General features: G+C 34.9%; 1 protein-coding gene across 4 annotated transcripts in view; it reads left to right on the top strand.

The window, feature by feature from the left end:
- Positions 1 to 4,064: 4,064 nt before the first annotated feature.
- Positions 4,065 to 18,635, top strand: part of LOC110659165 (uncharacterized) — a 67,523-nt gene continuing 52,952 nt past the window's right edge. For 3 of the 4 annotated variants that reach the window (XM_021817031.2, XM_021817029.2, XM_058150103.1), the window contains exons 1-2: positions 4,065 to 4,218; positions 4,780 to 5,811. In XM_021817031.2, the coding sequence (XP_021672723.2) occupies positions 4,909 to 5,811 (903 nt within the window). In that variant the 5' untranslated portion in view covers positions 4,065 to 4,218; positions 4,780 to 4,908. Of the gene's footprint in view, positions 4,219 to 4,779; positions 5,812 to 9,748; positions 9,813 to 18,635 lie in introns of all 4 variants that reach the window. The other variant, XM_021817028.2, reaches the window with a different exon arrangement.

The raw sequence follows: 18,635 nt of genomic DNA, 5'->3' as shown, positions 1-18,635 counted from the left end.
GGTTACTTGGGCAGTGTAATTTATTGAAATAAATTAAGACTATTAGTAATTAAAAATATTAGAAATCAAATAAATGAGTTAATAAGGCTTCAAAAGAATTAGTTAGAATTATGAAATGATCCAAACCACATAAAAATTGTTAAGTAAAATGATAAAAGAGTTGCAAAAATAGGTATAACTTAACTAAATATTTTAAATGTACCTTCTATTGCCATATAAATATAAACTGAGTATTTTTATTAATTCTGTATGTTGTACATTATCACTGTGAATTTCGGAATTAAACGCTTCCAAAGCGAAACAAATGAGAACAAAAGATAATTAATATTAGACACATTGTATTAAATTAAATTGATTCTTAAATATTCAAATTATGCTTCGTTCTTTCTTTATTTGTATATTTTATTTTCTTGTTCTATTATTGCACCACTAAGCAGCAATGCTTAGCGCGATGGATTTGTTTCCTCGCGCAGGTACTTTGACTAAGATTTTTGGAGTCGGATCTGCGAAGTATGGTGGAGTATTCAAGGTTGTCACCTCCTCAGCAATGCATGTAGATAGGGCCCATATAGATCATATTTTGTATTTAGTATAAAATGCTAGATATTGTATTATAATGTAGATTATGAGAAGGTAATTAATAAAAATGTAATGTAATTTAATAAATTAGCTTTTTCATATGTAATTAATTTATATATCATGTAAATTATGAAATTATGTAAATTAAAGAAATTTGAAAATTTTACTCATGTGATTTGAGCATGAATGAGATTGTATGGATTCGAAGACAGATTTGAAATATATAGATAATGCTTGGAAATGAATATGAAATTGAGATATATGAATGAGATGTGAATTATGAGATGGTTATGAAAATAATTGATGAGATTTTATTTGTAAAATATTATTGAAATTTTCAAACAGGTAAATAGTAAAATACGTCAACTGGTAATAAAATAGGGGAAACTCCGCTGGTTTCTCCGTCGAAAAATAATTAATATTAAAATATAATGAGATCAAATTATGAAAGGAATAAAGTAAAATAAGATAGGGTGCTCCGGCACCGAATGTAGCACACTTTGCTCGGCTACACTGTAGTCGGGTGAGGGGTGTTACAGTGCACATTCCCATTCAACATCAAAACTCAAAAATTTCTCCATAAATCAAACACCCATAACTCCCTTACAAACTTTAACAAAGCAACAATCAAAAACTCAAACTTACCTATGGATGAGACTTCTTAAATCTTCACCAAAACTTTGTCTTCTTGCTGCCAATCTACTGCCCAAGTGGTGTAGACTAACTTTGATGAAGGAAGGTAGAAGGAAAGAAGCTTGAATCTCATATGCATGGAGCTTCAACCATGCGTCAATGGAGTTTTTTGAGAGCAAATTTTCTGCTGGTTCTAAGGTTGAAGATGAAGATGTATATTCTGCCCAAATGAAGCTTTAGTGGTCCACTTAAATGAGTTAGTGGACCACTATGTAAGAATTAAATCATTGTTATTCTAAGGTTTCATTTTTCCACATTTAACTCCCAATTTTTGCTATTTACATTAGGTACCACCAATTTAATTTTTGATGACATTTTCCAAGTGTAATATTATTTATTTTTAATGGACATTTAGGTCAAAAGACAACTCGGAGTGTCAAATGACCACAATGCCCCTATTCGGGTTGCATTCCCGATTTTTCAGTAACACCGGATTTTGTCCGTTTTTCGATTTCTCGCTTTTTTTTGTACTAATTATTTAATTTTTCTTTGATATTTCTAATGATATTTTCTACTTCAATTGATGTCTCTTTAACTCCTAAAAATATTTTTCAGGGTTCCTCGCGGTCCAGGGCTAGTCAACGGTCCACGCCGTGACTTCCCGGTGCAGTCACCCATCGCTAGGGTTCTCGGCTCGCTTAACTTAGTTGCATTTCTTTACTATTATTTTTCCTTTATTTTTCTTGTATTTTCTTTTCTTGTATTTCATTATTTAATGTCTCCTCACTCATATCGAAGTGTAGTTCTAGGAATTCTAGCTGTCCGGACAATACTGGTCACCGGAACAGTAGAACGCACTACCGAACTTAGGGGTGTTACAATAGTTTTTACACTATGGATACTCTTCCACACGTTGAGCTTACTGTCTACCAGGACATGTATGAGTATGCTAAGAGGGAGCGACCTACATCTTCCTAGAGACCCCGGACATAGAGCACAGCAGCTAGACCATTTTCTAATTAGGGTTGTGCAACTACAACAGCAGTCAGACCTTATGGCACGGCAGACCCGATGAGTCATCTCGAACTTCCTACGACGTCTTTGATGCCTTGGCTCGCCTAGAGCTTAGATCCATACAAATGGAGGACATACTACTATGGATAGAGGATAGACAAATTCAGCACCAACAACATATGGAGAAACCGATGGCTCAGATATTCTCTCTCCTTTAGCACATGTCCTCCAGGTTTCCTCCATTAGATCCATTAGTTCTACCACTTCTAAATTCTTGATCTTCTCTTTTTGTTTTGTTTCATGCTTATATGATGTTTTTGTTCATCTTCCCTTTTGGTTTAATATTTTGATGATGCCAAAAGGGGGAGACAGTAGCTAGTGGATGTATTTTTTTTTAGATTTTTTAGCTAGTTAATATATATAGCCTTAACTGCTTAACATGATGCTGATAGATGATAGCCTTTTGGCTGTTGATATCATTTTGGGCTATTTTATGATATTTTTGATTCTCTTGGTTCATATACTCATAACATCATGTCATTGCATTTCATTGAGCCAAAACCTCTCTTATGTGCACTCCTTATTTTGTCTATTAAGACATCAATTTTTTTAAAAGGGAGAGTACACTAAGAGGGAGAATTTTTGGAAATCACACACTCCATTTATGCTTAATTTTTTTCATCAACTAATTATTTGTCATTATCAAAAAGGGGGATATTATTGGACCTAGGCGTCTTAATCCATATTTTGATGATAATAAATAATTAGTGTGCTGCTGATATACCATGAAAGTATTTGTGTTAAAATTATAGGTCCCAATTTCAAAATTGTGAAATTGTTTCAAATCAAGATTGAAATAGAATAAGGAAATGAAGCAAAGCATAGTGAAATTTTACAAATGTAATGTTTATTTATTTTTATGATATGTAAATCTCAATTAATTAACTGTATTGCTCAAGTTTAGATATTTCTAAAAATTTCTTAGTGTCATATTTCTATCTATTTCTTGACTAAGGGGGAGAAAATTTATTTTTCCATTTTTGAGTGATGCAAAATTAGTATTTGAAAGTGTTTTGTTGGAAAATTTATTGAATTAGCTTTCTAACGGTTTAAACAGATCAAAAATTTGATTTCAAGAGCAAAAATTATGTTATTTTTAATTTTTGTGTGTTTTAGTCCAGAGGAGACTTCGGTGGCTGAAGTCATAATTTTAAACTTATTATTTTGGTGCTTTAATTTTTGGCAAGCAAAGCAAGGAACTTTGATAGCCAAACCTGAGTTTCTGAAACTCGTAATAAGAAGGTCTTAAGTGGTTGAATGATTATTTTTGCATTTAATATACTCTTAATAATTAATTTCTTGCCAAAACTATAAATATGAGCTATTTATGACTAGAAAAAAAGTTACAACAACCTTCCATTTGATAATTTATTGGTTTCCAAAGTCTTTATACTCTTTCTTTCTTTAGAACTTAAGCCATTCCAAATAATAGAGTATTTTATTTTTATGATTCATCTAACATTGCTATTGAAAAAATTATTTTTTTAAATATAATAATTAATGAATATTAAAAAATAATTTAAAATTAAATTTAATAAAAATTAATTCTAAAAATATTAAAATAATAAAATAATTTTTTAAATTATTTTTTTAATAATATTTAAAATAATACTTTTGCTAAGAAAAGTAATTTCGGTGCTAAATAGGTATTTAATAATCACAATCCTTTATTATAGAATGTCTTTTCGTCGTTAAATTAAGTTAAATCACAATATTTTAACTATTTTCAATTAAATAAAATTTTATTTTTTATTTATTTATTTTACGCAATACAACAAACCGCAGCAGCGGGTCATATCTCATGCTCAACTTGACGTCCACTCCAACAATTCACCTAAGCTGCTTTAGCATTAGCGCTGTTTTTATACCTCTTAAATTGTATTGTAGATCCATCTCAAGCTCTAGTCTCCTTTCAAGCCGCTGCCAAGAGAGGTTCTCTTTTTTTATTTTTTATTTTTTTATTTTTTTAATTAATTTCTCAAATCTTGGCGTTCCATTTTCTGGCTTGGATTTTTTTTTTATTTTTTTTTATTTTATGAACTGGGTTGGATTTTTTTAATTTAAAGAAAAAAAATTGTTACTCGTATTAGTTGATTATATTTTAATTTCCGAATTCAGGTTGTGTTCTTTGTTTTTCCCTATTTTGGGGATATAAAACTTTTTTTTTTTAATTACATTCTAAAATGTTCGATTTAATTTTTGTGGTGTTCCTCTTGTATATACAATTTGGGTAGTAACGATCGTGCCTCCTGTTTGGCTATTGGTAATTATGTATGCATAAACCTCGTAATTATGTATGTATTCTTATGTTGTTCTTTCCTCAAATCATACCATAAATAAAGCTTTGCATGATTTCCTAATTCTGTAAAAGATAAGGACCCAAGCATCTAATTTTGCTAAATATTAGTTGGATTTTTTTCTTAAATTAGCCAATAATATATTTTTGCATTTTTCGAGTTTGGATATTTCTTGATTAGAAATTTTTTACTGCAGTTCCAATGATAGAGTGATGTTAAAGGGGAATCTTCTGGGATAGGTAAAGAAAGTTATTCTTTTCTGCACTTGGAAATTTTAGTTCTGTTTAGTGCAAAAATGTTGAATGTATAACTTCAACATGCTGTGATGGCTAAGGATAATTTATCACAATCCATCAATTGTGGAGTTGGTGGTGCAAGCCACTCACCTACTAAGAGTGAAGACTCGGGGGCTCATTCACGTTACAGTCTAGACAAAGAGACAGGTTCAGCAACTTGTCGTGTGTGCCAATGTACTGAATCTGATAAAAGGGGAGATGCTGTATTGGGATTTTTGGGCATCATTAGCCCATTGCAAGAGTCTTGTAAAAGTAGTGGAGCAATAAAGCTTCAAAGCAAAGAAGTGTCAATACACTGTGAAACCAATGATTTCCATAGCAAAAATGCGGGAAGAGAATTTGGATTAATTCAGTTTGTTAGCCCTGAGGGGGAGGTTTTCATTTGTAGTACAGATTTGGAAATGGGTTCATGTCATCAACAAGACTCATTAATTGAACTTGGTTGCTCTTGCAAAAATGAACTTGCTCTAGTACACTATGCTTGTGCACTCAAATGGTTTGTTAATCATGGATCTACTGTTTGTGAAATATGTGGATGCGTTGCAAAAAATATCAGGATGGTGGACTTCAAAAAGGTTTTGGTTTCTTTAAAGGACTATGAAGCATTAAGGGAAAGGACTACCACTGGGGATCCCAATCCTACCCAGGTTCATGCGAGTTTAGGTGTAGATCCTGATGCTGTTGCTGCTATCAGAAGGCAACGGCTAAGTGAGATTTCAATGTGGTTTAGTCCACTCGGTAACAGTGATCACAATAATTCTAATGCAGTTTCACAGGTTGTTTCTGAACAACCTTTGAATGCTGTCACTGAAGATATTGTCCCTCCTGAGAATCTTGCAACCAAATGGGCTGTGGAAGGTACTGGAATTTTGCTTGCTACTGGGCTGCTGACTGTTACTTTAGCATGGCTCATTGCTCCCCATGTTGGAAAGGTATGCTGGAGTTGCCACTGATATACATCTTCAATTGCTGATAAAAATTTTCTGAGTTCCATTTTCAGTTCAATCTGCATTTGCTTTGGCCAAGAAAATTGCATAAAAGGCCTAGTGCCGGTTTTTCCATCAACATGGGAAGCAATAAAATTTATAATAATTGCATCACAAGGCCCCTTTAACTTTTATAAAAGCTACTTTTTCCCATGTATGGATTGCTTGTAAGTAATAACTACGTTACTGGCAATTTTCTTGATCTATCTTCTCTGAAGTTTCTGAAATATAATTGATCTGCCTAATGGGTTTGATGTGGAATTTCTTTTCTCCTCTTCATGGATCTGATTATGTTTACTGGTGTAAAGGGTTATTTGAATCACTTTGTGCACGACTTGAATGTAGAGTGCTGTAGGTATTTGGGAATAAATTAGTTGAAGTGTCTCTTTGTATTTTTTTCTTAAGATGTGGAGTCTAGACTTATGTTAGTTGCTTTGGATCAGCGTCATATCTTTGGAGGGATCTGGATGGTTAGATAGGCCTTTTGGATAGATTAGCAAAGCAATTTTGGAATGGATTGGGATAAGCCACTGAACATGAAGGTGATCTATGGCTTTCTTTTAGGGACGTGTCTGTGATTACCCCTATTCCTGAAAAAAAAAAAAAAAAGGTCATGGATTTTCAACCTAAGGCAATTTTGGAATGGATTGGGATAAGCCATTGAGCATGAAGGTGATGGTTTTCTTAGGGACGTGTCTATGATTACCCCTGTTGCTGACAGAAAAGAGGTCATGGATTTTCAACCTATTAGCATTCGGACCGATGTCTATAGGATTCATTCAGGTTCTAGGCTTGTAGCTGCCAAAGAAAGTTCTTTTTACTAGATATATTTATAATCACAGGCAAATTCTTGAAGATTCACAAATTCTGGATGGTTGGCTAATGTTGACTGTGGTTCTTTTCTTTCAGTTAGTTTAGCCTAATATTTACAACATGGTTGTTAGTTCTTGTGGTAGCAAAGAGTGCTAGTAATTTATTGTGTAGAATCCTCTAATTATTCAGCTAGAAGTCAAATGTTAGTGGAAAAGCTTTCCTTGCATGCTGTTTGAAAAGGAAACATCAGCATGCATGTTGGGACATCAGTGGGCATGGGATTTTCTGTTTATTTATTTAGTTTTTTATGGGAGCCTTTTCACAATTTCTTTAAGGAAATTCATGGATATTTTCATCTTCACAAGGATGATACATGGTTATGAAAGACTGATCGCATCATAGTTGTGACTCCTTGAGAAATCATATGTTCAGAGATTGTTGAGGTTAGAAATTGAGTAATTCACAATGAATCGCATTCTTCAGCAACAATACAAATTTTTTTTTTGTTTGTTTATTGATCTTTTCCTATTGATGGAGGATGCTGAAATATTAGTGTGAATACTATAAATTCGGTAGGTTGAAAATTGGGCTAAGATTGTGTAGAGACTAGAATAGAGCATTGATTATAGGGATTGATTATGTTTCTATTTCTGTTGTAACTTATCAGTATAAATCTCCCATCAGCTTGAAAGAATGATAAAAACAAGAGAAAACATTTCTCTGGATTTCTCTTTTGTTTCTTTCTCTTCTTTTTCTCCTTTTTTTCTTCATTGTATCAGAGCCTGGTTGATCTCTATTTTTCCCTGTTCTTCTGTTTCCTGCTCAAGCTCATTTCTTCTCTGTAAGGATTAGCACAACCATTTCCAATTTGTAGGTGTTTGGGGGTCAACCAACTACACCACCCATACCACCAGAAATGCTTGCCACCGATTGGCTTGTCGCTCGAGTCCCATTGTTGGAAAAGGCTCCATGCTTTGCTATGTGCTGTCGCAATCTTCTTCCTGTCGGTACACACACCAGCATGTGAGAGGTCGTTGGCTGGTCTTTTTTGTTGAAATCAACACCGACTGTCTTGAAATGGTTAGGTGACTTCGTTTGGCCACAACCTATTTCTTGGGTCCTTCCATATCTCAAGTAGTTTTCAGCTATGAAGCATGGAAACGCCTATCACTGGCATTTCCGAGTGTCGGAAACGTTTTCACCCTGGAAACGGTGGGACACGGCCTTGAAACGTTTCGGGATGTGTCTGGAAAATCCAAAAAATGGAAACGCTTTTCTCTAAAAAAAAAATGGAAATTGCAGCGGGAGGAGAAGAGAACACAAACTCTCTTTTACTTTCTTGTGGTTTCATTTCCCATCAGCAAGCAACCATGCCAATGAAACATACCAAATCAACAAACCAAATCTTTTTTTTTTTCTTTTTATTACACAATAATATAAAAAGAAATCAAACAGATCAAGGCAAAGCAAAAACACTGGAATTGAAAGATGATTAGAAGAAAGAAAACCCTAGATTAACTCGGCAAAATTTCAAACAAAGACTCACCAGGAAGAGAAGAGATTAGATTGAAAGGACAAATTAGAAATGGAGGTGGTGTGATCTGAAAAAGCTAAAAGGCAATTAAGGAGAAAGAGAGAGGGAGATTAGGGTTTTGATAGAAAGGAACCAAAAAAGATGATAAAAAGCTGATAATTGGTGGAGAAGAAGAGCATTAGAGAGAGCGCGAGAGTAAGAGGAATGGGAGGCTGGCTTTTAAAGTTATGTCGCACATGGCCAGAAAACTAATGCTAGCTTTTAAGGGGGGAGAGAGAGAGAGAGAGAGAGAGAGAGAGAGAGATAAGAGGCTGGCTTTTAAATTGAAAATTTTGTACTGTAATTTTTATCTTATTATTTTTAATCTTTAGTCATACGAGACTAGATAAAATCCGTAATGAGAGTATTAGAGAAAAGGTAGGAGTGGTGCCAATTGAGGATAAGTTGAGAGAAGGAAGATTGAGGTGGTTTGGTCATATGAAGCGTAGACATACAGAGGCTCCAGTTGGACAAGTAGAGCACATTAGGTTAGAGGATAGAAAGAAAAAAAGGGGTAGACCTAAACTGACTTGGAGGAAAGTAGTACAACATGACCTAGAAGCATTACACATTTCCGAGGATTTAACCTAAAATCGTTTAGAATGGAGAAAGAGAATCCATATAGCCGACTCCAAATTCTTGGGATAAAAGCTTAGTTGAGTTAAGTTGAGTTGAGTATTTTTAATCTTTATTTTTTGAATTGATTTTAATTGAAATGTAAACTCAAATTTTAATATCTTTAATACCCTCTATTTTTTTTAATAATTGTACTGGAGGTGAGAATTTAAAATAAATAATTATTTTTATAATTTTTAATAGATTATTGATTATATATATATACTCCTATATTTTTTATATTTACGCGCTTCCCTCATATTTCCATTTCCTATATTTTTGAAAATGCTGTTTTCCCGTGTCCGTTTTCGTGTTTCCCCGTGTCCACATTTCCGTTTCCGTGCTACATAGGTTTGCAGAACAGTTGTTTCGGATCTTGGGATTTGTCTCACAATCGGGTTTTGACTTGTTTCGTTTTCTCTCACAGCATATTTAGTTCTCTTGGTTCTTTAGTTCTCACATAGTTTTGTGACAATTCCCCTGATATTGCTGTTGCTTTCGTGGTTTATCTGGTTTAGTCATCTTAAAATTAAATTCCCTGGTACTGTTTCTGTTTGTTTGGACTGCTTTGGATACTCTTTAAATATTGCCATTTGTTTTTTTGAACTACCGTTTGGCTCTTTGCTATTGTTTAGTTGGTATTGCTGCTTCAAGATAATTATTTGGCTTATTTGAATTTAGCCCCACCTTTTGTTTTTTATATACTATTTAAAAGGATTTCTTTTATAGTGCCAAATTAAATATGATGAATAACGTGATCTCCCCAAATATGATTCATATTGCGCAATCCAACAGTATGCTCTTCTATTACCTGAAACAAATAAATTACCTTATTCTATCACCTTGATTGGGGCTGACTCTGAAGATTACTTACATTATCAGGCATCAAAACAACAATCATCCTCGTCTATTACCTTTACTGCTCAACCTAGTAATTCCTTTCCTGGTAATTCCTTTCTAACCCAATCTTTATCCATTAGACCATAGATTCTTGATTCTGGTGCTTTCGATAATATCTCTGGTAATAAAATTTTTCTCTAACCTTATGTCTCCTCATACACTTTTTAGGTCACTTTAGCTAATGGTTTAGAAACTATGATTACAGGAGTACTAGAGGCACATCCTCTTCCTTCTATTCCTTTAGCCTCACTCTTATTTTCCCCTAAATGCCCATATAATTGGATGTCCATTAGCAAATTAACCAAACACCTTAATTGTTTTGTGACTTTCATAGCTAATTTTGTTCTTGTGCATAGTAGAAAGAGATGATTCTTCTTCATTTTAATTAATTTGTACATGGGTATATATATACAATTGATTCCTATAATTGTGTTCTACTAATTAGGAAGAAATCCTTAATAGGAATACAGAATACAGAATATACAAAGAAATAATATAGTGATTGACTTTCCATAACATGTAGGAGCGAAAGCATGAAAAACACAAGTTTGTATCATTGAATTCAAAAATTTTCACCTAGGGTCACATGCATCATACAAGATTTATTTTTATCTATTTGATTTCAATGATAACATATTAAAACTCTTTTAATATGTTTTTGGATCTGTATTTGCCATTTAAGATTTTAGAATTAATCAGATTAATTTTAGAACCCTAGATTAGATGAAGAAAAAAGTGCACTAACCTCTTGATGCACTGCAGTGTATTTGGCATCTTTGGGATACGTCTTTAGGATACCAAATATTGTCCCTCTAGCTTGTCCATACCAAGATCACCTATGGCAGCCCTTGAACAGCTTCTAAAGCTTTTTCTATTAATTAGAAAATCAAGTTTTACCTTTTAAGATATTAAAGATGTAAATAGGACACTAGAAACAATTTCTAGTATTTTTAATTCAAGAGATTGTTTGCTAATCTCTTGGAATTGATGAGAGATCAAGAAGAAGAGAGAATGGGAGCCTCAAGGGTGGCGACACAAAGGGAGGCAGCAGCTGGTTATATTTTTTTTTTCTTTTCATAACAACACTTGTATAGCTAGGTCACCACTTAAAACCCTTGCCACATGTCACCTTTTGATTGGCTCTAGGTTTAATTGATCTAATCACATTGTGCCAAGTGTCAAACCTATATTTAATCTTAATTTTAATCATTGTAGAAAGAGATAATTCTTATTGATTTCAATTAATCTGTACATGGGTATATATATACAATTGATTTCTATAATTGTGTTCTACTAATTAGGAAGAAAACCTAAATAAGAAATCCTAAATAGGAATACAGAATACAAAATATATAGAGAAATAATATAGTGATTGACTTTCCATAACATAGTGATTGACTTTCCATAACACTCCCCCTCAAGTTGGAGCATAGATGTTAATAATGCCCAACTTGTTACAAATGTTGTCAATCCTAGCTCCATTCAGAGCTTTTGTGAAAATATCTCCTTATTGCTCTCCAGTTTTGATGTGTCCTGTTGAGATGATCTGTTGTTGAATCTTTTCACGAATAAAGTGACAATCAATCTCAACATGTTTGGTCCGTTCATGAAACACCGTATTAGAAGCAATATGGAGAGCAGCTTGATTATCACACTACAATTTCGCAGGCAGGGAGGTCTTAAAACCTGTCTCATATAGTAATTGAAGTATCCACATTACCTCACATACTGATTGTGCCATGGCTCTGTATTCGGATTCAGCACTCGATTGAGAAACTACACTCTGCTTCTTGCTTCTCCAAGACACCAAATTTCCTCCAATAAAAACGCAATATCTAGTAGTTGACCTCCTGTCAACCTTAGATTCAGCCCAATCGGCATCTGAAAAACATTCAACATTCAAATGCCCATGATTACCATATAGCAAACCTCTTCCTGGAGCGCCTTTCAGATAATACAAGATTTGTTCCAAGGCTTTCCAATGAGCAACAGTTGGGGAAGATATAAACTGACTTACCACACTAACAGCATAAGCAATGTCAGGATGAGTGACTGTAAGGTAGTTCAGTTTTCCTACCAATCTCCTGTATCTCTCTGGATCTTCAAACAACTCACTATCCCCTGCTAACAGTTGTAAAGTTGGAGTCATTGGTGCGCTACAAAGCTTAGCACCTAATTTTCCTGTCTCTGTCAATAGATCGAGGACATATTTTCTTTGAGACAAGAAAATACCCTTCTTACTTCTCATAACTTCGATACCCAAGAAATACTTTAACAATCCCAAGTCTTTGGTCTGAAACTGAGTTTGGAGGTAGGTTTTAAGAGATGAAATACCTGCAGAGTCACTCTTAGTGATGACAATGTCATCCACATAGACTACCAAGAGAATTAGACTAGCCTCAGATTGCTTATAAAATACTGAGTGATCACACTTACTATTTTGCATACCAAATTCCTGTACTGCTTCACTGAATCTCCCAAACCATGCCCTAAGACTTTGTTTCAAGCCATAAAGAGACTTTTGAAGCCTACAAACTTTACCCAACTCCTCCTGAGCAACAAATTCAGGTGGTTGCTCTATATACACCTCCTTCTGAAGATCACCATGAAGGAAAGCATTCTTGATATCCAATTGATGCAGGGGCCAATCATATGTAGCTGCTAAAGAGATAAACAAGCGAATAGAAGTAAGTTTAACTACAGGAGAAAAAGTATCAGAGTAATCAACCCCATATGTCTGAGCATATCCTTTTGCTACAACGCGTGCTTTTAACTTAGCAACAGAACCATCAAGATTTACCTTTACTGTAAATACCCATTTGCAACCAATAGCTTTCTTACCAGTGGGTAAAGGCAATAGTTCCCATGTACCATTAGCATCTAAAGCCTCCATTTCCTCTTTCATAGCATCACACCACCAGATGAGACAAAGGCCTCACCACCGATTAGGGATAGGAACAGAGTCTAAAGAAGTAACAAAACACCGAGAACAAGAAGACAATTGATTATAAGAAACAAAGAAGAGATAGGGTAAGTACATGAACGTTTACCTTTACGAAGAGCAATGGGTAAGTCTAGATCAGAATCATGATCAGTATGAGGTACAGGATTTCCCAACGAAGTAGCTGGTGGAGGATCTGAGTCAGGAATCTCCAATCTCCTGGAATAAACATGAACAACGGGAGGTCGAGTAGGTCTAGAGACAGAAGGAACAGGCTGTGGGAGAGGACTAGACATTGGTTGGACAGTATATATTAAGAGATCATTCTCCTCCCCCTGACTCTCATACACAGATGATGGAGTGGACTAAAAAAATGTGATATCTGCAGAAATAAGATAACGATTAAGAGTAGGAGAGAAATAACGGTACCCTTTTTGGAGCCGGGAGTACCCAAGGAAGACACATTTGAGAGATTTTGGATCCAATATAGTAACCTGTAGACGAACATCACGCACAAAACATGTACAACAAAAAATACCGGGTTCAATAGGGAATAAAGATTTTGTAAGAAACAAAGCAGTATAAGGAATATCCCCATTAAGGACAGAAGACGGCATACGATTGATTAAAAAACATGCCGTAGAAACTGCATCCGCCCAAAAGTGTTTAGGTACTTTCATCTGAAAAAGAAGAGCACGAGTTACCTCAAGAAGATGTCGATTTTTTCTTTCGGCCACGCCATTTTGGGATGGGGTATCCACACAGGAAGACTGATGAAGAATGCCATTTTGTGTCATATAAGGCTGAAATTGTGCTGAAAAGTATTCTTTGGCATTGTCACTTCTTAATATGCGCACAGAAATATTAAATTGAGTTTTGATTTCATTATAAAAGGCACAAAAGATAGAAAATAACTCAGAACGATTCTTCATTAAATATAATCAGGTAACACGAGAGTAATCATCAACAAAAGTAATAAAATAACGAAATCCAGTTTTAGATGTAACAGAACAAGGACCCCAAACATCAGAATGAACTAACTCAAAAGGGGATGAAGCCTGTTTATTGACTCGAGACACAGAAGGCAAACGATGATGTTTTGCAAACTGACACGACTCACATTCTAGTACTGATAAAGACTAAAATTGTGGAAACAGCTTCTTCATGGTAGACAAAGAAGGATGACCCAATCTACAATGAGCTTCAAGAGGTGTTAAGGTACTGGAGCAAACAAGCGACCGCGGTACATGATTTTCCAGAATGTAGAGACCACCTGACTCGCGTCCTCTACCAATAATCTGCTTCGTCGTAAGGTCCTGAAACAAACACTGGTTAGGAAAAAAGGAAACAGAACAATTTAAGGTACGAGTAGGTTCCAGAACCCATGACGCAAGAAGTAGAACCATCAGCTAAAGTAACAGTAGAGGAAGTGAGATTAGACTGAAAAGCAGATAGAAGACTAGAATTACTATCATGTGATCTGTCGCACCGGAATTAATAATCCATTTAGATGAAGAAGACACAAGGCATGTAGTGGATTTACCTGACTCAGCGATCGCAGTGACAGGGGAACTAGTAGGCTTTAGAGATGCATCATACTGGGAAAATTGTGCAAAATCCTCTGCAGATACCAAAATAGTTTTCTCAGATGAAGATACTGTAGAATTTTCTGCTGCCATATTTGCCATTTGTGATCGCTGATTTTTCCTCTGAAGTTGCGGACAATTATATTTTGTATGGCCAGGCTCATGGCAATAATAACAAATGACTCCTCTTGAGTCCTGATTAGAACTAGCCTCTCTATTACGCTGATTATTTCTGTTGCCTGTAATTCCTCCTCTACTTCCTCTTCTATTACCCTGTTGTCCATTTGGATTACGGCTAATAAGAGCACTACTGGCAGACTGTGAAGATTGAGTACTCTCTATACGAAGGACCCGTTGGAACGTTTCATGCAAAGAGGAAATCTCAGAACTGGAGAGAATCTGAGAATTAGCAGTCTCATACTCTGAAGGAAGGCCTGCAAGAAAACTCATAACAGCCAGTTGCTCCCGTTGGGCCTGCTGAACTTTCACATCAGGACTAAAAGGCAACAATACATTAAGTTTCTCATATACCCGTTTAAAATCCATAAAATAAGCCATGAGAGACTTATCCTCTTTCTCAGCACGGTAGAATGCCTTACAAACATCATAAATACGGGAGATATTCCCTTTACCAGAATACATAAAATCTAAGTAATCCATCAATTCCTTAACAAATTCACAGTGATTAATTAAACTAATTACCTCACTATGAATCGAGTTCCGAAGCTGCAAAAATAACCGAGCATCCTCCCTTAGCCAAGTTTGTCGTGTATCATCAGTGGGTGGATCTTTAGTAAGGTGATCATCCTTATCAATGCTACGCAAATAGACCCTAACAGTCTTACTCCACTCCTGGTAATTCAAACCATTAAGTTTGTGTTCCGTGATTTTAGTCGTCACGGGAATCACATCAGAAATAACATTCTTATTGTCTGCCATTTGTTGAGACAAAGAAAAACTAACCGAAACTCTAATTCAAAGTGCTTATAGAAGCAAAATAACCCAAAATCACAAATCAAGCAAATACCGAAATAGGATCTGAGAGCCAAACCTCAGAAGTCCTTTAATGGTATACTGGATCAGGCAACAAAGACACGGTGGTGGAATGAGGGGTTGAGGCGACGTGGCGATGTTGATCGGTCGAAACGCCGGCCATGCCAAGGTCTCTCCTAAGCTGGGTAGTGAGAACAAATAGTCACCCTAGATTGATGACCTGCTCTGATACCATGTACAAAGAGATAATTCTTATTGATTTCAATTAATCTGTACATGGGTATATATATATAATTGATTCCTATAATTGTGTTCTACTAATTAGGAAGAAATCCTAAATAGGAATACAAAATACAGAATATACAGAGAAATAATATAGTGATTGACTTTCCATAACATAGTGATTGACTTTCCATAACAATCATCATACATGATTAAAAGACATTTGGCAAGCTTATGTGTAGTGCCATGTGTCACCATCTCATGATGCCACATGTCACCATCTCATGATGCCACATGTCACCCTGTGAAATGACTAAAATTCCCCTGTGTCTTAATTTTGAGTTCTCAACCTAAAATAATTATTTCTCTTCTTCTAATCAATTTATATTAAATATAAATTAATTAATTAATCTCTATTAATTAATTTCTCATTAATTAAATTCATATTTAAACGCTTTAAATATAAATTTAATTTATACTATACATTCAATAACCTAGATTTGGTTTCAAGTCATACTAGGGATTTTGCAATCTAATTGCAAACCAAACCTATTTAATTAATCAATTAAACTCTTTAATTAATTAATTAAATCATATTTAATTTGGTGATCACTTGTGTATGTGTGTGACTTACTAGGTTTATCACTAATTGGCAATGAGACATTATATCAACTCTTAATATTATCAGAACTCTTTTTTACCATAAATGATTTCTCTAAATCATTTTATGCACCTCATAGACCATAGTTAACACATAGCATAGCATGCCATGGCCACCCAATCAGTAATAAGGTTTACCTTAAATGAACTTATAATCATATGTTATCATACACTAGAATCTCTCTGTTACAAAATCCCAATTCGAGCTGGAGTCATGGTTTATGTCAAACTCCATTTGCTATGAATATTATGTTCTCTTTTAATTCCAGTTCTTGAGTAAAAGATTTTCTCATCAGAAACTCTTTTCTGATAAAATCTATCTGTCCTAGCCAGGAACTTGAAACATCAAGAACAATTAAATGAACATAGGATTTTATCTCTATTTACTTAGAGGAACAGATTCCATCTTGATCAACACCTACCTCCATATATAACTAGTAGGAGCCAACACATGCTCATATACCCATACATAGTACAAGTATGAAAGCAGTATCAAACTCAAACCACCTATATACAAGATAACTGTGCTATCTCAGGTCTAAAGATTAGATGCACTGATATGATTTATGACAATACATTGACAAGAGTAAACTCCATGTGGTTGTCATAAGTGTCACTGATTTGGCCTACTTATCATGTATAAATGCCTATAATGTTTGTTATATGGCATGAGACTCACCATTCCATCTTATTTATATCTTATATATATAACTTGGGAACAAACATGAATACAATCTTTCTGGATAAGTCATGTCCTTATTATGAAGTATCCTCGATTGTGAACCTATTTATGATACTTTGTACTAGAAATACTGTCACTCATATTCTTAACAACTTAAGAATAGAATTTTTAACAAAATATCAATTGACCGTTTCTATTACACATAAATATATTAAGTAAATGAAAAAGTGAAAATGCCTTTTATTAATAAAAGATATACAAGATATATACTAAATGATATACTCTAGGGCATACTACTAACATAACACTCCCCCTCAAGTTGGAGCATAGATGTTAATCATACCCAACTTGTTACGAATGTAGTCAATCTTAGCTCCATTCAGAGCTTTTGTGAAAATATCTCCTAACTGCTCTCCAATTTTGTTGTGTCCTGTTGAGATAATCTGTTGTTGAATCTTTTCACGAACAAAGTGACAATTAATTTCAATATGTTTGGTCCGCTCATGAAACACCGGATTATAAGCAATATGGAGAGTAGCTTTATTATCACACCATAATTTCGCAGGTAGGGAGGTCTTAAAATCTATCTCATCTAGTAATTGAAGTATCCACATTACCTCATATATTGATTGTGCCATGGCTCTGTATTCGGATTCAGCACTAGATCGAGAAACTACACTCTGTTTCTTGCTTTTTCAAGACACCAAATTTCCTCCAACAAAAACGCAATATCCAGTAGTTGACCTCCTATCAACCTTAGATCTAGCCCAGTCAGCATCTGAAAAACATTCAACATTCAAATGCCAATGATTACCATATAACAAACCTCTTCTTGAAGCGCCCTTCAGATAACACAAGATTTGTCCCAAGGCTTCCCAATGAGTAACAATTGGGGAAGACATAAACTGACTTACCACATTAACAGCATAAGCATTGTCAGGGCGAGTGACTGTAAGTTAGTTCAATTTTCCTACTAATCTCCTGTATTTTTCTGGATCTTCAAACAACTCACTATCCCCTGCTAACAGTTATAAATTTGGAGTCATTGGTGCACTACAAGGTTTAGCACCTAATTTTTCTGTCTCTGTCAATAAATCGAGGACATATTTTCTTTAAGACAAGAAAATACCCTTCTTACTTCTCATAACTTCAATACCCAAGAAATACTTTAACAATCCCAAGTTTTTGGTCCGAAACTGGGTTGAAGGAAGGTTTTAAGAGATGAAATACCTGCAGAGTCACTCCCAGTGATGACAATGTCATCCACATAGACTACCAGGAGAATTAGACCAGTCTCAGATTGCCTATAAAATGCTGAGTGATCATATTTACTCTTTTGCATGCCAAATTCCTGTACTGCTTCACTGAATCTCTTAAACCAGGCCCTAGGACTTTGTTTCAAGCCATAAAGAGACTTTCGAAGCCTACAAACTTTACTCAACTTCCCTTGAGCAACAAACCCAGGTGGTTGCTCCATATACACCTCCTTCTGAAGATCACCATGAAGGAAAGTATTCTTCATATCTAATTGGTGCAGGGGACAATCATATGTAGCTGCTAAAGAGATAAACAAGCGAACAGAAGTAAGTTTAGCTATAGGAGAAAAAGTGTCAGAGTAATCAACCACATATGTCTGAGCATATCCTTTTGCTACAAAGCGTGCTTTTAACCTAGCCACAGAACCATCAGGATTTACTTTTACTGTAAATACCCATTTGCAACCAATAGCTTTCTTACTAGTGGGCAAAGGCCACAGTTCCCATGTATCATTAGCATCTAAAGCTT

The sequence above is a fragment of the Hevea brasiliensis genome, chromosome 7 (assembly GCF_030052815.1).
Source record: "Hevea brasiliensis isolate MT/VB/25A 57/8 chromosome 7, ASM3005281v1, whole genome shotgun sequence".
NCBI classification, from domain to species: domain Eukaryota; kingdom Viridiplantae; phylum Streptophyta; class Magnoliopsida; order Malpighiales; family Euphorbiaceae; genus Hevea; species Hevea brasiliensis.
This window is presented reverse-complemented; position numbering and strand designations above follow the sequence as displayed.